This window comes from Melospiza melodia, unplaced genomic scaffold, assembly GCF_035770615.1.
Source record: "Melospiza melodia melodia isolate bMelMel2 unplaced genomic scaffold, bMelMel2.pri scaffold_18, whole genome shotgun sequence".
Lineage (NCBI taxonomy): Eukaryota > Metazoa > Chordata > Aves > Passeriformes > Passerellidae > Melospiza > Melospiza melodia.
Genome location: NW_026948525.1, coordinates 13507007 through 13529030, shown reverse-complemented (window position 1 = coordinate 13529030; position 22024 = coordinate 13507007). Strand labels below are relative to the sequence as shown.

General features: G+C 54.6%; 1 protein-coding gene across 1 annotated transcript in view; it reads left to right on the top strand.

The window, feature by feature from the left end:
* Nucleotides 1-1804: 1804 nt before the first annotated feature.
* Nucleotides 1805-22024, top strand: part of LOC134433446 (zinc finger and SCAN domain-containing protein 2-like) — a gene marked incomplete at its 5' end in the record, with an annotated part of 210633 nt that continues 190413 nt past the window's right edge. The window contains one exon of the mRNA XM_063182297.1: nucleotides 1805-2306. Coding sequence (XP_063038367.1) covers nucleotides 1805-2306 — 502 coding nt within the window. The remainder of the gene's footprint in view (nucleotides 2307-22024) is intronic.

Below are 22024 nucleotides of genomic sequence, written 5' to 3'. Positions count from 1 at the left end.
TCATTCTCTTCTTTCTATTCTTAGCTTAGCAAGCCTCTGCAACTTTTCTCTTTATTCCTTTTAGTATAGTTATAATGTATTATATATCATATATCAATAAATCCAGCCTTCTGATCATGAACCAAGATTCTCGTCCACTTCTCTCACCCTGAAGACCTTCATCAGGTCGCTGTAATAGAAGGATAACAAAATATTTTCTTTACACTCCGGGCCCACAAGGCGATTTACCTCATTGGTTCTCCCATAAGTCACTCAGAGGAATCTGCAGCCCAGTTTCAAAGAGTTCCTCCAGAGAGAACCAAAACTTCCTCAGAGGAGGGAACCATGCTGTTGTCAAAGGCACTTGGGGTCAGAGAACAGTGCCTAAACTCACTGTGCAAAAATAATTTCACAGTCTGGTGAGTCTGGTTAAGAAAAGTGTTAGAGAGATTCCTCTGCCCCAATTAAGGTGATAATGAGACCAAACCCAAAATGAATTTTATTGAAAAGTAAATGGGATAGAAAAGGGGGGACAGGAAGGGAATGACATGAAAAAGAGCCCTCCCCTCTCAAGTGTGACATTGTCCCCTATGTGTGTGGCCTTTTTGGAGTGAGGGTTTTACAGCTGAGCCAGTTTGGGTAAGGGGGATGGTGTTCACCCCCTGAGCAGGGATTGCCCCACTGTTTCAGGCTGCCATGCAAGATGTAACCAAATGCATGTTTTCAATCCCCACCTTCAGCAACTGTTATAAACAGGTGGGGCAATGTTCTTTATCTCTTCCATGACTCAGCCCTGATAATGCCCTCCAGGGGAGATATCTTCTGTGAATGGGCCATTGAGTGTCACTGCAGGACTGATAAAATTCCATCCTCCCATTGTGGGATGCTCCGCCCAGGGGCAGGATCCAAGCATTCCTACCTGGATATAAGCTGACACTTTGCTACACCAGGAGCAGCTTGCCTACTGGATTCCCAGAGGACAAGAGCTCCAGAACCACCACTGGGCCTCCAGAGGAAGACCAGACCCTTCTACAGGATCACTGCTTCAACAGAATCACCTTCATCTCTCCAACAGGACTGCAACCACCATTTACTGGGACTGCTGCCACCACCCTGAACAACAGGGTGTCAGGTTATATCCTGACTCTGTCCGTTTAAGGCAGTGTTTCTGTATCATTGCCTTGATCTTCATTTTCTTTTAAATTGTAATTCTGGTTTAGACCCTCCCCAGGTTTGCCTTCAAACCAGTACAAAAGACAATGTGCACACCCTTTGTTTCTTCCCAGAACAGGATTTCCCATTCCCAAACCTTGATTGGATGGAGAAGGAGGCTGTGAGGAAGAGGAAGGACACCCAGATAGGTGAGGAGGAAGTCAGTTCCTATTTCCCCCTCTCTCCTGCTCCATCTCCCAGCCCAGCACAGCCCCTGGCTGCAGGACAACCCTGCTGCCAAAGCCATCCTGCCGGGGATGCACTGGGGGAATCTCCTTCCCCTTCCCTCTGGCATGGAGGCGAATCCCATCCTGTCCTTGTCCTTCCTTCCCCAGGGAAGGAACTGAGGATGGAGACCAGGGAGGAAAAATCTGCATGGCAGAACCTCGTGAAAGAGGCCATTTTGAGTGATTTTAACGCACAGGAATCCAACAGGGAAGAAAAACCTCAGACATCCCCCATGAGGAGGGGCTCCAAACCCAGCCCAGGGTGCTCTGAAGAAGAAAGAGCCACCCTGAGCCAGGAAGGTGGGCAGAGCTTCAGCCAGAGTTCAGAGCTGGTGGTCCATGAGCAGCTTCATGATGGGGAGAAGCCCCACAAGTGCTTGGAGTGTGGGAAGAGCTTTAGGTGGAGCTCCCACCTGATCAGGCACCAGAGGATCCACACCAGGGAATGGCCCTACGAGTGTGGGGAGTGTGGGAAGGGCTTCAGCTACAGATCCAACCTTGTGACCCACCAACGCATCCACACTGGGGAGAAGCCCTACGAGTGTCCCCAGTGTCAGAAGAGGTTTCCGAGCAGCTCCGGTCTCCTCCAGCACCAGCGGATTCACACAGATGAGAGGCCCTTCCTCTGCCCTGAGCGCGGGAAGGGCTTCAAGCACAACTCGGACCTCATCAAGCACCGGCGCATCCACACTGGGGAGAGGCCCTACCAATGCGCCACATGTGGGAAGAGGTTTCAGACCAGCTCCAGTCTCCTCCAGCATCAGCGGATTCACACAGATGAGAGGCCCTTCCACTGCCCTGAGTGCGGAAAGGGCTTCAAGCACAACTTCACCCTCATCATCCACCGACGCATCCACACAGGGGAGAGGCCCTACGAGTGTCCCCAGTGTGGGAAGAGCTTCACCACCAGCTCTCACTTGACCAGTCACCAACGGAGCCACCAGTAAGCGATCCCTGCAAATGCCACAAATGCAGGAACAGCTTCATCCACCACTCCAGCTTCATCCCCCATGGGAGAACCCACATTGGGAAGAACCCTGGTGATCCATGTTCCCCATGATCCATGCTGGGAAGACACCAGTCCCTTTCCCTGCCCCTACCAGTGTCATGATGTAGCTTTCCATGGGAGCCGGGAGGGCAGTGAGGGCAGCGTGGTTTTAGCGGGGGCAGGAAATTGGGGAATCCCATTCCTGAACCCCGGCGCCTGGAAACCGAGCATCCCAGCTGGTGCCAGCCCTGGTGGCCGTGAAAACAGCCTTGGGAACGGGTCCCTGGCTGGGGCATTGGGAACCTCTTCCCTCTGGTGCCCAGGGACAGGAGTGGAGGGAACGGCTGCAGCTGAGTCGGGGCAGGCTCCGGTTGGATGTCAGGAAAAGGTTTTTGCCCAGAGGCTGCTGGGGCCCTGCCCAGGCTCCCCAGGGAAGGGTCCCAGCTCCAGGGCTCTCTGAGCTCCAGTAGCGTTTGGACAGCGCTGCCAGGCCCTGGCTGGCATTGTTGGGGTGTCCTGTGCAGGGCCAGCAGTTGGACTGGAGGATCCTGATGGGTCCCTCCCAGCTCAGCCAATTCTGTGGTTCTGGGATCCCATGAGCCTGGGGATGGGGCTGCCAGTGGTTGCCATGGCAACGGGCTGTGGCTGCAGGCCTGAGCTGGTGTCCATGGCAACCACCCCGGCATGGGGTCTCCATGGAGCTGCCGAGGGACTGACCATAGCAACAGGGGGCTGGGGATGGTTGCCATGGAAACTGACCATAGCAACAGGGAGCTGGTGATGGTTGCCATGGAAACTGACCATAGCAACAGGGGTCTGGTGATGGTTGCCACGGAAACATCCCATAGCAACAGGGGTCTGGTGATGGTTGCCATGGAAACTGACCATAGCAACAGGGGGCTGGGGATGGTTGCCATGGAAACTGACCATAGCAACAGAGGGCTGGGAATGGTTGCCATGGAAACTGACCATAGCAACAGGGGTCTGGTGATGGTTGCCACGGAAACATCCCATAGCAACAGGGGTCTGGTGATGGTTGCCATGGAAACTGACCATAGCAACAGGGGTCTGGTGATGGTTGCCATGGAAACTGACCACAGCAACAGGGGGCTGGTGATCGTTTCCTGCTTAGGATCAGATTTGTCACAGGTCCTCAGAGGGGTTCCTTGGGGACCTTCCAAGAGTCTCCAGGCTGTTCCAGAGCTGGAATGTCACAGGCACAGACAGGGGCTCCATGGAGACTTCCCAGGGCTTTCTGGGGATGGTAAAGAGCCCTGTGCTCAGAGGCAGTCACAGCCATTCCATGGTGACATCCCAGGGGACCTTGGGCTGCAAAGGCACCGATCTGTCACAGGCACTCATGGGGGCTCCACAGTGACATCCCAGGAGTCCCCAGGCTGCCAAAGGGCCAGGATGTCCCAGACACTCACAGGGGTTCCTGTCATGGGCAGATATATTTATATAAATATATTTTCTCTATTATGGTAATGATTAGACAAAATTTCCTTAATCAGAAATATTCATGCCAGGATGCAAGAGACGTAAAATATATTATACAGAGCACTAGGAAATTATTTCAAAGCAACTGTATTAAGGAAAATCTGTAATTAAGCAGAGATTTATGTCACTCCCCCAGACCAATGACCATGGGCAATTCCCTTTGGCTCAGCCTGCAGCAGTGACCTTCAGGGTGTCCCCACCACTGGGAGGAATCCTCACACCCCTCAAGAAGGGAAATGTCAGGAGATGCTGCCATTAAAATTTGGGATGGGGCTTTTCTCATCTGAAGTGCTGCCCTGTCAGTCAGATGTGCCCAGGCTGGGCCAGCTCAGCAGCGCTGCACAAGCTCTCAGTGGTGTCACTTGGTTGTTCCTTTCTCTGGGGATTTTTCCAGCTCTTCCACAGTTTCAGCTCCCTCTGAGGATGTTGAACTTTGAGATGGAGGAGTCAGGCCGGTTTCAGCATTATTCACCCCCAAAGCAGTGTGACTGCCCTCCTTCATTGCTTACTGGGGGCTTTGCAAACAGGACCTTGCTGGAATTGTTGGAGCCCATTGGAGGCAGAGCCTCCTGCTCCAGCAGGAACTGCCTTTCCTGTGCCATCAGCAGGGCAGGTCCCACTGCAGGAAAAGCCCCAGGCCAGCCCCAGCACAGGGAAGGGCTCGGGCACAAGGGCAGAGTGCCGTGCTGGGAGCTGTGCCAGGGAGAGCCTGAGGCACCAAAGGCACCTTGGCAGCAGCAGCTGCTTGCAGGCCATGGCCAGAAGCCTCCCTTGGCAGCCCAGCCTGGTGGCCACCACTGCAGAGCTGCTGCCTCAGGGCTCATTCCTGGCTGGGCTCTGAAAAGCCACTTCTGCCCCAGGAGCCTGACTGGGAAGCCATTGGCCCCAGCACCTTGGGGACAAGATATTAATGACAAAACTCTTCATGGCAGCAGAGCCAAGGCAGGGGCAGAGGAAAGGGCAGAGCCAGGCCCAGGGGACAGGGCTACCATGGTGATGGCTTTGAGGTCACTGCCCCAGCAGCAGCCTGGCTGCCCTCAGCAGACATTCTGGCCAGAAGCCTTGTGAGGGCACCCAGCACATCAGAGAACCCACAATGCAGGAATTCTGTCACTGGGGATGAGCGGGTTTCAATGGGAGAGGTTGCACAAAGCTCCTGCTCTTGGACAATTCCAGGGATGGGGAATCCACTTCTCTGGAAAAACAGCTGCAGTTTCCTGCCACTTTCTTAATTGTAAAATATTTCCTCCTTCTAACAAATGTTATTTTGTCCCCATTCAGTTTAAAGATACTGACCCATTTTCTGTCACGGTAGGATTTAGGAGAAAATAACTAAAAATGCTATTTTTCCCTTTTCACAGACCTTGGAGAGGACTCAAAAATCTCCCAGAATGGGGTTTGGAGGCCTCATCACAAAACCAGCAGGGAGAGTCTGCGGCCTCTGTGGTCAGTGGTGTAGAGACTGAGGACTGAAAGGGAATAGCCTGGGAGGGATGGATGGGTGGTTTCAGAGAGGCTGGAGCTTTTCTTCATAGTAGGAATAAGACTGAAGAAGACCTAATAGCACCAAGTGCAGCTTGGGAGGTCCAGACTGAACACCAGCAGAAAGGAATTTCCCTGTCAGGGCAGGGCTGTGGTGCAGCATGTCCCCAGCAGGAGCCTGGAGCAGCCCCAGGCTTTGTGTGGGCAGGCAGAGGCAGGCAGGAGGCAGAGCTGTCAGCAAAGGAAGGGCCCAGCCAGGTGGGGCAGCCGGGGATATTGACAGCCTGCAGGGACAGAGGCGAAGGTTTGCTCAGCAGCAGAGACACCTTTCCCTTGCTTGTCCCCTGCTGTCATCACTGCCACCAGTGTTCTTCTCTACCTGGAACCTGGGGACATTTTCTCAGTCCTGTCTCTCAGATGGATCTATTTAAAGTATGAGAAACTTCAGTGTTTCACCCTCTTTTTGAGTCCCTGAGAAGGTTTTTGGAGCACACTTTGAGGGACTGAGTCTGATGCAAAGAGCACCAAAGCCCCAGAGGCTCAATAAAGTCCCTGTGCTGTGTCTGTGCTGCTGAGCTGGGCCGGGCTCCTGGCCCAGAGGCAGCTCCTGGCAAGGGCAGCGCTGCAGAGAGACAGCTCTGGCCAGGAGCAGCTCCTGTGCACAGCCCAGCAGGGCTGGGGCACTGCCAGGGCCCCTCAGGGACACCAGCAGGGCACAGACAGAGCTCACAGGGGCTCAGCACTGGCAGGGGCTGTGGGATGGCCCAGAGGGGGCTGTGTCACAGCAGCACCTCTGTGGCTGTCTCATAGAGGCACAGAGCAGCTGCGATGTCAGCAAGGGGCTGAGTGACAGCACAGAGTGGGCTGTGTGAGGTCACAGACTGGGCTATGACATCACAGAATTTGTTGTGTGAGGTCACTGAGCAGCTACAGCGTCATAGAGGGGACTTTGTGACATCACAGAACAGGCTGTGAGATCATGGCATGGCTGCATGTCATCATTGAGCTGGCATTGAGGTCAAAGTATGTGCTGTGACCTTACAGAGTGTCAGTATGACATCACAGAGAGGGTTTTGTGACATCACTGAGGGGGGTTGTTACATCACAGAGCTGGCTGTGACATAATAGAGTGTGAGGCCATAGAGCAGATCCTGCCATCATAGAAGGTGGCTCTGTGACATCAGGGAGTGGGCTGTGACAACACTGGGTGGCTGTGTAACATCACAGAGCAGCTGTATCACATCATAGCGTGGAGTCTCAGAGTTGGCTCTGGGATATCACAGGGGCAGTGTGACATCACAGGGGCTGTGTGACATCACAGGGGCAGTGTGACATCACGGGGGCAGTGTGACATCACGGGGGTAGTGTGACATCACAGGGGCAATGTGACATCACAGGGGCTGTGTGAGGTCCCTGGGGAGGTCACTCTGCCCCAGCCCCCCTCACAGTTCCCCCCAGAGCAGTCCAACCCTGTTCGTGCACAGCAGGGTCCCCTGTCCCCCCGGGTCCCCCCGCCCCCAGTCCCACAGCCTCCCCCAGAGGATGTTCCACGAGATCGACCCCAGAGCCTGACACGGGGACGGGGGGACGGGGCCCTGAGGTGGAATAGAGGGACAGGGACCCCCCGGCAGCGTCCCCGTGTCCCCCAGGGCCAGAGCCTGGGCCAGGGCTCCTTCACCCTGTTACCAACGAGGCCTTGAGAGCGCTGAAAAAATCCCCAGCAAGGGAGCAGCAAAAACCAGACTGAATATTAAGGGACAGCAGCACAAAGTTCCTTGGCAAGAGTCACTCTGCTGGTGACTGGACACTTCAGGCACAACAATGAAACAAAGCAACAACAAAACCAAACAGAATCCAAACAATCAAACCAGAAATTTACTGAGAACTGGGGCTTTCATTCCTAAGGAAAAGAACTGTCCTTCTTATCTAGGTGCCCATGGCCAGAATTGGGATTTCACCTCCAGTATTCCCTATTGTGACAGAGTGGAGGAGTTTCTTGGCTCAAGACATTTCCTGTGTGGGGAGTGTTGCAGTGTGTTGCAATTTCCTGTTTTAAACTTCCCAGCCCCTTCCCAGGTGTGGCAATATCTCTCTTCCCCTTCCCCCTCGCCCCCTGCGGGGCTGTCAATCAGTCTTAACATTCCAGCAAGGTGGTTGCTCAGGTTCAAAAGATGCCCCTGTGCCCAGAGGTCATTGGTCTGTCTGGGTGTCATCGTTGCCTGAGACCCTGCCCCTCCCCCCTGGTTGGTGGCTCACCTGTCCCTTCCCTCCCCCTTCCCCCGGAGCCTAAAAAGTCACTCAGGCCATGCGGTGAGGATTCTGTTGGAGATGTTACCTAAGATTCAGACGTCTGTGACCATGGAATAAACTCTTGATATTAACCCTCCGGCAGAATCTGTCTCCTTTTCCTCCTCACCTTAGCCTGAAGCCTTCTCACCTGAGGCAAACTGAGTTTCTACAAGCCAGGACTTGTTTCGGTGCTCAGCTGCACCATCCAGCCAGCCAAAAGTGTCTCTGAGGTGAAACACCACAGTTGCCGCCTTTGGCCCAGGAGCAGGGGTCAGAGGAGCCCAGGCACAATCTACCTGGTAATATTGGATCTTATTCCAATAGGGGAGGAAGGGGCAGGTCCAGCCCTCCCCTGCCCTGGAACCCCAGCCCTGCCCTGCCCTGGAACCCCAATCCCCCCAGAGCCTCTATCCCAGCCCAGCAGTGGCTGCCAGTCCCTGGCACAGCACAGGCAATGCTCCACAGCCACCTCTGCAGCCCCCAGCCCAGCTCCTGAGGGACCAAATGAGCCCAAGGCCCACCTGGGGGAAGGGCCCAGGGAAACCAACGGGTATTGAAGGCTGACCACAAGGCAAGCACACATCTTGACCCTACCTCCTCTTGGAATTTCCATCTGAACGCTACTGGAATCCAGGAGTTGGTACGTCTGTGTATGCTCCTCTGTATCCTTTTTGCCTCTCTCTCTTTCTGTCCTTTTCTTCTATTTTGTTCCTTTTGCAAATTTGAGAATTGTAAAATTCAAATAGCTCAGAGTTTGTGAAGTTGAAAGGGCCAAGTCATTGCTTTAAGAAGTGTTCTGTGTTGATTGAATGTCATATTAAATATTTTGCCAAAAATTCTCTGATTTTCTAAAGTTACCAGTAAAGACTGTTTTGTTCTTTTGAGCTCCTGAGGATCTCTTGTTGGTATTTCTCCAGGAAGTCCAATTCAGAATACAGAAACAATTGTAATTCCTTTTAAATATCTCCTTGACAGAGTTTTCTACTGGATGGAATTCAAGGCTTTTGTGCCCTGCTTGGCCCAACCCAGGCAGTGCTTTCCCAGCCCCATTCCACACTCCATTTCCCAGCTGGAGCCGCTGGTGCCTCTGAGTTGTGCTGCCCCAGCCCCAGGGACGCTCTCCTTGTCTGCCCATTCCCCCACGGTCTCTGGGCAGGGATGGCCTCAGTGGGGGCTGCTGACATCCTCAGCAACTTGAAGGCTGCTGCTGAATTTTCCTGCTCCAGAGGCTTGTTCAGCCTTCAGCTCTTCAGTGCAGGAATTCAGTGTCCCAGGGCTCATTAACATTCAGAACAGCTAAACAAGCTAAGCTTCTCGGAATAATTTGATTTCATTAATAATTTGTTCAAATCAAATGTGTGGTTAATTAGTCAGATTTCAGAAGCCAATTCAATGTGAATACCCTGAATTTAAAAAAACAGCAAGAAAATATTTTTTAGGTCCTGTAATTTTTTTTTTACTAGTAATTCATTGAAATGTGCAATCTCCAATTGACATTGAATCCAAGTACCTCCTCATGCAGTTTGACTGGGTATGAAAATCAGGACCTTTCATGGCTGATAATCAATCAGACTCTGTCCCTACCCCCACCCCACCATTTTCCCCATCCAAGGCTGGCACTCAGAGCAGCCTTGTGCAAATCTGAGCTCCCTCCAGCCCACACTGGACCTAGCCAACAGACCACAGCTGAACAGGATATAACTTAGTAAAAATTACTATATTAAAATAACAATCACACAATTACAAACTCTTCCCTGAACTATGTGCAATGTCCCAGCATGTCTGATGAGTCCACTGTTCACAACTGATTTGCATACTAAAATTAATTTTTGACTATTGTGGTTCTGTGATAGATATAAACACAATTAAGTTCTTGTATCAGGATTCTTGTCCTGGACTGAGGACAGAACAGCTCAAACAATTCCTGATTTGCAAATCTATCAGTGGTGGATGGAGAAGGGAGGTCAGGCTGCTCTTGGTGTTGAGGAAATGCTGAAAGCAGCCTGACTCATTTCATCTGCTCATGCCCTGGCTGATCTCCCCTCTTTCCCCTTCCACCCATTGGCTTTTGTCTCCCCCCAGCCCCCTGTGAAGAGCCTGGCTCTGTGTTCTCCATCCCCTCCTTGCTGGCACTGCCAGGCTGGGATGAGGAGCCCCTCAGCCTTCCCTGCTCTGGGCTGCACAAGCCCAACTCCCTCAGCTTCTGCCCACAGCCCAAGGGCTCCAGCCCCACCTTGGAGGCCCTTCCCAGACCCTGCTCCAGCTGCCAGACATCTCTCCTGCCCTGGGGAACCCAACCCAGGCCCCAGTGACCTGGATAATCCCCGTCCTTGATGTCCTGGTCACACAGCCCTGGCCCCTTGTCCCCTGTCAGGCTCTGGGGTGGATCCTGTGGAACATCCTTTGGTGGAGGCTGTGGCTCCAGGTGGGCCGGGGGGATCCTGGGGGACAGGGACCCTGCTGGGCATGAACAGCATTGGAGTTGTTGGGAGAAACTGTGAGGGGGAGCTGGGGCAGAATGACCAACCCAGTGACCTGACAGAGCCCTGCTGGGATGTCACACAGTGCCTCTGTGATGTCACACAGCCCCTCTGCGAGGTCACAGCCTCCTCTGTGATGTCACAGCCCATTCTCCAATGTCACACAGCTGGTCTATGATGTCACACCAGAGTCTGTGATGTCATTGTTTGCACTGTGATGTCAGACCTCTGCCCTGTGATGTCAGAGCTGGATCTCTGATGTCACAGAGGCAGACTATGATGCCATGGCTGCTCGATGACCTCACATAACCCACTCTGTGATGTCATAGCCCACTCTGTGACCACATGGTACCAGATGATAAATTGTCTTCACCAGGTGAGCTCACACCTGGAGCTTGTTCTCCACAACCCCAGGCCTGTGGAAACCACACAATGCCCATTGTGTGAGAAGGGGAACTGGAAGTTCAGCAGCCTCAGTGTCCTGCCAGCTCAGCCAGGCCCACTGGAACATTGGGATCCACGACCACCAGGGACCACCAGGGAGACCCCCAGTACAGGAGAATGCCTGGGTAAAGGGGAGGGGAAATATATTAATGATTTCAGGGAAATGATTATCATATGTATTTTTAGTCCAGGACAATCAATTAATATGTATGCAAAATACAGAATATAAACAGAAACTTTCCTGTACTCAGCATGCACAGCTTTGGGAGGAGCTCTCCCCCATGCATCCAGCTGAATAAAGAATGCTGCTTCTTAATGCTACATTGGGGTTAAGGAATTTTCTGTTTTACTAAATTTTTGGTAACACTCCCACTGCCAAGGAAAGCTCTGTCTGCTGCTGTTCACAAACAGAGAAGGGCTGGTGGCAGATGTGTGGCTCAGAGTCTGCCTGGGGCACAGTGACCATGAAATAATGAAGTGTTCAATGTTCTGTGAAAGAGGGAGGGGCAGCAACAAAAATTCTGCACTGGAAATAGGAAGGGCAGACTTTAGCCTGTTTAAGCTGCAGATTTGGGGAATACCAAATCAGGTACTGATTGCTTTAAGGGAAACAGCCCTTAACAACAAAGGGATCCAGGAAGAATGGACACATTTCAAGAAAGTAATCATAAGGGGGAAGAAGCAGCCTGTCCCAGTGTGGCAGAAGATGAGCTAGTGAGGAAAATGACTGGCCTGGCTGCCCATGGAGCTTTTCTGGAGACTCAGGGGTGGAAAAAGGACCAGCAACTCAGGAAGTCTTTAAGGGTGTTGCTGGGTCATACAGAAAGAAAAGCTGAGAGTTGAAAACTCTAATAAAACTTAACCTGGAGGGTTCAGCAAAAAGAATAAAAATGTTTTCATAAAAAAAATAACAGCAAAAAGGAGGAGTAGGAGAACCTCTACTCTTTATTGGTTGCAGTAAAGAATATAGTAACACAAGATAAGGAAAAGGCTGAGCTACTTTACCCCTAGTTTGTTTCAATTTTCAATATTAGGGGAGGTTATCCTCAGGACAAGTGTTCTCCTGAGGTGGTAGATGGGCACAGGGAGCAGAACAGCCCCTGGAATCCAGGAGGAAGCAGTGGGTGACCTGCTGAGCCACTCAGATGTTCACAGGTGTATGGGAATGGATGGGATCCATCCTAGGGCAATGAGGGAGCTGTGGATGAGCTCCCCAGGCTGCACTCCATCATTTACCATCAGTCCTGGCTCAGCAGGGAGTTCCCAGAGGACTGGAGGTGCCAGTGTGAGCCCATCCCCAAGAAGGGCTGGAAGGAGGATCTGGGGACCTCCAGGCCTGTCAGCCTGACCTGGGTGCCCAGCAAGGTTATGGAACAGATCATCCTGAGTGCCATCACAGGGCACCCCCAGCTGATGGGAACAAACTTTATGGCTGAGTGCAGAGGCCAAGACAAACCTGGGTGGTTTCCTGCCATCCCCCAGCCCTTGCTGGCCCCAGAGCTGATGGCATTTGTGCTCCCTCAGGTTCATGTCCCACACCAACAGCATGGGGGTGCTCCCCCTGCTCTGTGCAATGCAAACAGGGGCTGCTGAGCCAGTGCTGCCGTGTCTGTGCCTGCAAGGATGGGGCACCTGTGTGAGCTGGGGGAGAGGCCAGGGCTGCAGAGGGGGGATGTTGTTGGCAGCTCCATGGGGACGCTATGGGACACTGCCCTGGGCTGTGCAGCGCACTGGGGATGGATCAGCCCCTGCTCTGCTGCTCCTTCCCATCTGCCCCAGGGCCCTTGCAGAGCACCAGCTGTTGCTGCCCTCAGCTGCATGGCAACCCTGGGACAAAGCGGTTCCAGGGCTGTTCCAGGTACAATTGCAGTGACACTCGTTGGTGCCACCAGGTGCCATGGCAACGGCCACGGGGACCCGTTCCTTGGTTTGGTGCCATGGCAACCAATGCCCGGAGCTGTTGTGATGGTTGGTGGCCATGGGAAGCTGCCCTGGCCCCTGGCTCAGGGCTGGTGTCAGTGCCCAGAGCCAGAGGGGATCCCTTGCTGGGGGCTGTGCCATGGCCACCTGCCCTGTGCCGCGCTGGCCGCTCGGGCACCAGGAACCAGCAGCCACCGGCACTGCCAGGGCCAAAGGCCAGGTCAGCCAGACAGAAAGGGGCGGGGCTGGGCACTGTTTCCATGGCAACCGGCACTGGGGGGACACCTGGGTCACCTGGCCTGGCAGTTGCCATGGAAACCCCTGGCAGGGACTGAGGGCACAGCCCCTGGCACTGAGACACTGCTGGGCCGGGTGCTGAGCACAGGGCTGGGCACGCAGAGATGGTTTTGTTCTTGCTGAGCTGCAGCACAGCCAAGGCCTGTCCTGCCCCTCGTCAGCCACGCTGGGGAGGGGCTGGGGCTGCGGGGGAGCTGGGCAGGGGACACAGCCAGGACAGGGGACGCCAACTGACCCGGGCACACCCCAGACCAGAGCACATCATGCTCAGGGTGTGAAGGGGGAAATTTTGGAGGGAGGGCTTTTGCCTTGCCAGGTAACACTTAGGCAAGAGGGGGCCCTGTGTCCCCAGTGGGCAGGGTCACTACCAAAGACACAGACACCAACTGAAGGAATTGTGTCATTTATATCATGCACAGTTGCAAAGAATTACAAAAGGATAAGCTCAGCAATCCATCATAACTCATCATTACATTTTGATGACCAATCCCTTGGTGAAACACTGGAGGTGTTTGTGACAGACAAAGATTCTGGCTGACTTTCAAGGTACACCTTACAGACATCAGGAGTACTTTAGTGACACCGTTCTTCATTCTTTTTTCTCAATCCCATTGGAGTTAGGAACAAGAATTCTGTTGTGCCTGGAGCTGGCACTTTTTTAATTCCAGAATAATGCCCCCAGGCCCTTTGCTGTTCAGCTTTCCCATGCTGTCTGTGGCTAACAAGGCCTGGGGGGCCCTTTCCCCTCTGGCTGGAAGGGGCCGGGTCCCAGTCCCTGAGGGACACCCAGGCTCCTGGATGGAATTCCTGTGCAAGTCCCTCAGTGTCACAGCAGCCTTCCCATGGAGCCCTGTGGATCAGAGCATTTTCCACAGGGGCCCTTGGGGCAAACAGGGAGATCTGGTCTGGCAGGATGTGTAAAACAGTATCCTGGCAGATCTACTTGTTCTCACACAGAATCCTTGGCTGCAGGGACACATTCCCATTGTTCCTGCCCAGGTTCCAGGACTCAGAGTTGTCTTTCCTAGGAGCTGCTCCTTCAGCTGCCTCGGAAGGGCCTTTTGGCCTCTGGACCCACAATCTGGCTCCATTATCAGGTCTGCTGCATCCAAACCCTTTATCTCCACAAACGGTGGTGACTGGAGGTGGATCTCCGTTTTTCAAAATCGTTCTTAATATTGCAAGATCAATAATTGTGCTACCCTGTCATGGGGTTGAATAATCCAATCCTGGTCACTATAGCTTAACAGAATTACTGTAATTTCTCCTTAATATTCTGCATCAATTCCTCCTGCCATGACAGGAACGCTTTGCAAGGCCAAGCTCCAAGGGAGCAGTTACCAAAGCAAAGTGTCCTGGAGGAATCTGAACTCCTGTTTCAGTACTGATAGCTCTCATTTGCTTTGAATTTCTCCTAATGAATTCCAATGCATGAAGGCCCAGCCCTGCAGCCTCTGGGCTGGCCCTGCCAGGGGCCATCACAGCCAGAACAATTTCCCAGGCAGCCCAAGTCTCACTGCCCATGGCTGGATTTGCAAACTGGGGGCAGCCGTGCACAGCCAGGGGGTTTCCATTTCCCCAGTGGGCCATTGTGAAGGGCATGGAGCACATCTGGGAGATGGGTTCTCCATGGGCAAAGGTTCCCATCTCCTCATTTTTCCAACTGCTCTTTTAACTACCCCTTCACCCGTGCAACCAATCCTGCAGCTTGTGCATAATCTGGTACATGAAAAACCCTGCAGGCTTAATCACTGTATTTTTCATAGGAACAGACAAAGCACTCTGCATCACAGTATCAGCAAACGCTGAAAAAATAGCCAGTTTCCTCCCTTCCTCCTTTTTCATTGTATACAATCTCACAAAGTTGGCAACTGACATTAAGGTCCTGGCCAATCCTGTTCTGTAGGGTATTTAGTGTTACATCCTTGAGCAGCCAAAGATACCAAATTAGTATTGTCAGCACTATTTCACATTATTCTTATTTTATATGTACATATTGTTATAGAAATATAGATATAGATATGTAGATATAGACACATATATATATAAATCCATAAATATAAACATGAAGGTCTTATTATCCTATAAATATGTATATACTTATTTATTATATTATTATTTCACTTGCACAGGTGCATATGGGCTAAGATTAAAACCTTCTTCTGTTGATCCATGTGGGAGCATTCCAACAATAATTGTTCCTTCTGAAGGTGCTGTGTCCAATGGACTCTTAACAAATTCATCTTTGTCTGCCTAAACCCACAAGGTCTTTTCCTTTTCCATTTGCAATTTTTGGGTGCATTTGAAGCCATCCAGGGGTGCAGCTTCTTTTACCCGACTGCCCCACTGCCCACACAGGGCTCCAACCTCAGCCCATTCCAGAGCCAGGGAAGTCCAGGGAAGGGCTTCCCAGCTGGGAATTTCTGATGGGACTGATTCCTCACATTTACATTGAACAAGTGACATTTTGTTGGGATCTGGCCAGACTGTGCCAGTTTTGTTTTACCAGTGGGCAAAGTCAGCACCAGAGACACTGACTCCAACTGAAGGAATCAGTGTCATTCACTGCAGTTCAGAGCAGCAAAGAATCACAAAAGGAGCAGCTCAGCAATGCACCCAACCATCCCCACCACAGATTGCCTGCAGTGATTAAGAAAGGTCCAGCAGCATTTACCCTCAGCCTTTACCATCCCCCAGACCCACACAGCAGCTGGGGAAGCTGTCACAGCCAAGGGCTGCAGAGCCACTCCTGGGCACTGGGAATCCCTGCAGGTGCCTCCAGCCCCAGGAGAGGCTCCAACCCCGCTGGGAGAGGGCCCAGCTCTGACAGTGCTGAATGAACAAACTGACAGCACTGCTAGGGTGGCAACATCTGCTTTCATCCTCCTCTTGGGTCCCTCCCAAAGCCTGGCCAGGGCTCAAGGAGGAACCAAGGGAGCTGACTTTGATCCTTCAGCCCCAAACAAGGCCAGATGTCAGATTTCATGGCCTTGTCTGGCTTCTAAATACACAAAGGTCAATACATGTCTCACTAATGAGTGGCTACATCTATTACAGGGCCTAATGACCATGCATATTTCATCAGGGAGCAGATACAAAGATAACCTTTGCTTGGAAGGTTCATCCAGAGGCCACCTTTGGCTCAGGGCCTGCTGTCCAGGCCTCACTCAGGGCTGGTGTCCAGGCCTTGGCACTTCAGGGACGTGCTTTAGTGCTGGGCTTGGCACTGCTGGGTGAGCGGCTGCACTGGGCGAGCTCAGAGGGCTTTTCCAACAGAAAGGATTCTGTGATTCCATGATTCTATCCACTGCATTCAGTAGGGGCTATTTTAGCAGCATTCCTTTGCTCCAAAAGTTCCCTCTTGCCCAGCTCCTGTGGCCTGAGGCTTCAGCTCCTTCAGCTCCTGGTGCTGAGCTGCTCATGCTGAACGAGACGGCTTGGAGAGAAGAACACAGTCCATGCAATTCCTTCTGGGATACGGAGAGGGGAGGCTGTGCAAACAGGAGCATTGTTTGCTGTGGCCTCCTCTCTGCCCTTTACGCCTTTCAGCGCTTTGAACCAGCCAAGAGTTTTCTCCAAGAGTGCAATGGAGCAGCTGCTCCTGCTCCCGGGCCTGGCTCTCTCCAGTCTCTGCCCTTGCCTGGTTCTGTCCCTCGTGCTGTGCCCTCTGTTGCCCCAGGGCTCGCTGGCTGCTGCCCAGGACTGTGGCACTGGCACAGATCCAGTGCTCCAGAGCCTCCTTTCTGTGCCCTTGCAGCTGCCTGGGCACAGCAGCGTTATCCATCTGGAAGCTCCCCATGGACAGGGAGTGCCCAGCTCCGTTCCTTGCACAGCCTCCAGGAGCCCAGGGCTGCCATCTCCAGTCCCTGCTGGCACTGGGGGCTCCCAGGTGCCTCAGGCTGCTGTGACACCGCTGCACACGGGAGGGAAGAGGGGCAGGAGCTGTGCTCAAAGTCAGCTCCATCTGCTGCTGCTGCTGCTGCTGCTGTGGGGTCATTTGTGCAGTCCTGGCCCAGAGTCAGGGATCCGATCCTGCCAGTCTCTTCCAGCCCTGGCTGCTCAGAGTTTGGGCCTTGGAGCCTCAGGTGGCCAAAGGCAGCTGCTGCTGGTCCCTCTGTGTGCCCGTGTTCAGCAGTGCTGCTCCATCAGTCTGTGCCCAGCAACGGGGAAAAGCCTCAGCCCTGCAGGGCCAGGAGCTGCCGGGCTCTGCCTGAGCAGCTCAGCCAGCAGGAAGGGAGCTGCTCCACACGGGAACCAGGAGCAAAGGACATTTCTTCTGTAGGACATGTTTTCTATTTAGAGGGAAAAAAAAGGAAAAAGGAAAAAAATAGGTAAATTGTAAAAGATAAGAATAAAATCCAAGTGTTAGTGAAAAAACATAACACAATGTTAGTGAAAAAACCAAAATATAAATGCAAAGTTACATTCTTTGCATTAAGAGGTAAATGATCTTTTTCAAAAGAGAACTCAGTTCTTTACATTGTAAATGTGCTGATGGCATGGATCCATCTTACTGACCTCAGCAGCCTCTTAAAAGATTTTGGGCTTTGTTCCCAACACTGGTATTTGAAATTGTGGTCAAAGCAAGAGGAAATCGCTTTGTGCCCTTCCAGCTCCAAGCCAGATAGGGAATGGAAACTCTGTCAAAGCCCAAATCCTTTAGAAGATGACCTTCCTTCTCAGCCTGGGAATGAGCTGCACATTCCCTTTGAAACTGCCAAGAGTTTCTTAGAGACACAAAGTCCCACTTACGGCTTTTTGCTCTGGTTTGGAAGTGCAGAAGGGCAATTCTCCATCCACCAGCTCCAGACTGCACTGCCTCAGGAGCACGGCCCACTTGCCAGCTTTGGCCCACTCGTGGCACTGCTAGAGGAGGAACAAACTGCAATTGCACAATTCCAGCCAGTCAAGAAGGAAGAATGGGACAGACAAAACACCCTGTGCAGATCCAGGCGTTCAGCTGGGACTGTGGAGAGTTTGGGTCCTTGCCAGTTGGATGTGTGTCCCCAGCTGCAATCTCTGGGCCTGCAGCAGAGTCTCACTCACCTGCCAAAGCAGAAAGCTCAGGCGCTGTGCTCACAATGGGCTCGTCTGATGCAGAGCTGTGAGAGCAATGTGAGGGCAGAGCCAGCCCAGCTGGGCCCAGGGCTGAGCCCATCAGAGCCCTGGCAGAGCCCAGAGCAGCCTCAGCACCCGCAGAGCCCGGCTGCAAGGAGAGAAAGCAGAAAGCGCCCGTCAGCTGAGGGCTCCTGTGCCCTTGTGCCAAGGTCTGCGGTGCCCAGGCCATGCTGGCTGTGCCCAGAGCTGTGCCCAGAGCTGCCCATCCCTGCTGCCTTTGGCAGCAGAGCAGGAGGGCAGCACATGTGCCCAGCCTGCAGCCAGCCACGGCACATCCAGCCCTCAGCAGCTGCCCAGAGCAGGATGTCCCTGTGCTCGCTGCCATCTCCCAAAAGCTCTGATCCCACCCTGCCAAGCACACAGGGACCCACCTCACGCCAGCCACAGCTGCAAGAAAAGCTGCTCCCAAACCATGGCCCCAGCCTTCTCCAAGGGCACGGCCCATCCACGCCACAGCTGCTCCCCAGCACTTCCCCATCCACACTGGACCACCTGGAATGCTTCCTCTGGAAAAACAAACAACACATTATTGAAAAGAGATTAGATGCAAAAAGGGAAAACAAGGAAAAATGGAAAAACTCTTATCTCTGTCAGAGCCTTGAGGAAGGCCCAACTCCTACATGGTAGGGAAAAACCCAGCCATGGCTGAGGAAATCCCACATTTTCTCTCTTCCCCCCTGCACTGCCCCCCAAAATCACAGTGATCCCAAAGCAAACAAGGGCTGCTTGTGGCCTCTGATAGCCCATTGCTCAGGGCTTGCCAGCGCCCCAGCCCCTCAGGGGCTGCCCCAGCCCGGCCAAGCTGCCCGGCAGCAGCGCCGCAGCCCCACAGCAGCTCCAGAGCAGCCCCATCCAGAGGCACCTGGGAGCCCTCAGCAAGGCAGCCAGCACCACACGGGCAGGAGGATACAGAGGGTGGTTCCTTCCTGGCACAGGGCTTGTGGCCATCTCCAGGCACCGCTCTCACAGGGATCCCCGCAGCCCCGGGCCCTGCCCAGCCGCTCTGTGGGCAGCACAAAGGCTTCAGCAGAACCACCACAGGACAAGGGGCTTCTGGCCATTTTCCCTTGACCACTGCACGCCTGGGCAGCTGGCTGAGCGCAAGCACCCTTTTCCCCCTGCAGGGCCTCAGGACCCCTCAGCCTGCTGTGCTGCTGAGCACAAGCTCCCTTTTCACCCTTTCCTGCCTCTTGCCCTGCAGACCCTGGGCAGCAAAGAAAAGCTCCTGGCAGTCTGTGTATCATAACACATTCTAGAATTGAATTATTTACAATAATCTATAATATATACAAATATATATCATGACATATACTCTATATTATTTATTTACAAACTAGATAAAAAAGGGAAAAGAAGAAAAGAAAAATCTTCAAGAAAAGGAAAATTACCCCTGGCTCAGGTTGCCCCAGCAAAGACAGCCTCCCAGATCAGCTCCCCTCCTCAGTCATCTGGCAGTGCAGCAGCCGAGCCCCGACAGGCGAGGCCGACTCCGCCATGCCCTGTGCAGCTGATCATGCAGCCTCCAGATGGTGGAATATCGCCCACGCTGTATTGCCCGGAGGACATGCAGTGTTTCAAGTGCCAGCTGCGACACGGCACTGCTCGTGTCCTCTGTCAGGGGTTCCAGGGCTGCAAGAGGGAGGAACAGAGGCACGGTCAGAGCCGGATCTGCGGGGAGCCCAGGAGAGCCCCCTGCCAAGACCATCCCAGCCGGGTCTTGCAATGGCCAGGAGGGAGCAGGGAGCAAGGGGATCAGCCCAAAGCTGCTGTCCACCAATGGCCCACGTGGCCCTGAAAGCTCCGTGTGCTCTGCCCACGGGAGCAGAGCCCTCCGCAGCTGGGGCAGGGCTTGCAGCTGCCCCGGCAGCCCCCGCTGTCAGCCGGCTGCCCTCACTCACCAGTGCAGATCAGCTGCAGCTCCTGCTGCTGCCCTCTCAGGCGCCGCCCGGCCATGCCTGTGAACACAGAGCCTGTCACGGCCCCAGCGGCACAGCTCCCTGCCAGCGGCGCTGCCGGCGCTGTGGCCACACGGGCTGCTGGCCCGGCAGGGCTCAGCCCGGCCCTGTCCGCACGCTGCCGCCCCAGGGCACAGCTGCCAGAGGGCGGAAGCAGCGATGCCCAGGCCAGGTGGGGCTGCACGGCGCCCCAGGGCACGGCTGGCGCTGCCAGGGCAGCAGGCGGGGCTGGGGCCGAGCTGCGGCGGGCCGGGGAGGGGAGGGGCAGCCCGGGCTCGGGACTCACCCATGAACCTGATGGCCGCCTCTCGCAGGGGCTCCTGTGGGCTCTCGAGGTAGCGCATGGCCTGGCGCAGGTGCTCGGCCGCTCGGCTCCTGTCCTCTGCCAGCTGCAGAGAGCGACAGGAGGGAAGGGTTGGCGCGGGCTCAGCCCCTGGGCCCGGCGCTGCCTGCACCCAGCCCCGGCCCCCCCTCCCCGCACAGCCCTGAGGCGCGGCCAGCAGCCGCTGGCCAAGGGCTCCCGAGGGGAGGGGGCAGCGGGCCGGCTGCTGCCCGGGGAGCCGCGGTGCCGCCCTGCAGCCCCGCCGGGCCGGGGCTCCGTGGGCACCCGGCTCGGGCCCACGGGAGCCTGGAGAAGAGCCCGCGCGGCCTCTGCGTGCAGCACCGGGCCGGGACACAGCTGCCAGCCCCGCACACTGAGCACCGTCCTCAGGGGCCTTCTCCAGGCTGAGGCTGGGGCTTGCAGGCCATCCTTACCAGGAGCTCAGTGAACTTGGAGAGTTTCTCTTTCTTCACAGTTTTTTCAAGAGCTTTCCTTTTCAGGAACTTGACCGCACAAAGGAGCGTTTCCCGAGAAGTCTGGAGAACAGCAGAGATGCGGAGATGGCCCCAGAGCCCAGGGCACAGGAGCTGCAGCCTGGAGGAGGCTGCAGTCCAACAGGCGCAGGGCAGGAAGCAGCCGAGCCCCCTGCCAGGGGGACAGCAGCAGCCCACGAGTCCTCACCTGTGCCACAAGCAGATTCTCATTATGGCAATGGAAGAGCAGTGGCAGCAGGCTCTCACACACTTGTGTCATCAGGAGCGTTTTTCCTTCTTCTTCTACAGCAGACATCAAGTTTTGAAAGACAGTCATGGAGAGCTGCTGCACCTGGCTGTCACCCTGTAGAACAGGAAGGCAGCAAGAGCTCTGCAGCAGCTGATTCTGGACCACATTGGCACAGGCCTGCATCTGCACAGGGCACCAAGTGTCCGGGCAGCAGCCAGTGGCCGTGGCTGGGGGCACAGAGCCTTACGTTGTCAAAGAGTGGCAGGAACACCTTAGCCAGCTGCAGGGCCATGGGGCTGGGTATTGGGGCACCATTATCCAGGAACAGATAGTCCAGTAGCATGGTGGTCACCCTGACCTGCGGGAGCTCCACGAGCCCTTCAGTCAGGCCCCGCATTCTTTCGGCCTGCGTGGAAGGCAAGTTTGTGAAAGGCCACCCTGCTGCCGCAGGGCCCAGAGGCCAAAGGCCTGTCCTGAAGCACTGGGGCAGCTGAAGCGGGAGGCAGGAGAGCTGGGGGCAGCTGCCCCAGCGCACAAAGCCCAGGCAGGGCCAAGCGACTGCGTTGCCCAGCCCCACGCTGCCTGCACGGCTTCTGCCACTGCCCCCTTCTCACCAGTGGGGAATGGTCCCTGCGCGGGAGGAGGACCCTGAGCAGCTGGCTGCCAATGTCTGCACGCTCCCTCCGCAGCTGCCATGACAAGACAACCATGATGCTGTCCCTGCAGTCCTTCAAGTCCAGGCACTCGAGGACCTGCAAGGCACAGGGCAGTGACGGGGGAGCCGGCCGGCAGGAGCCCGGAGCCGCATGGGGCTGGGCCCAGGCAGCAGCACAGGGCACGGGCACCGTCCCAGGCGGCTGAGAGGGCAGAGAGCTGGGAGGCAGCTCAGCCAGGTCATGCTGGCCTTCAGGCTCACCTCCGCAAGGAATGCCAGGGCAGGGAAATCCCAGTATGGCATCTCTTCACTGAGCATGTCAAGGAGGCAGCATAAGATGCTTTTACACAAGGGCCTGGATGCATGGCACATCTCCCTGCAAGGCAGAAAATGGCATTAAGATCCTGAGCCAGGGGGCAGGGGGGGGAAGCCT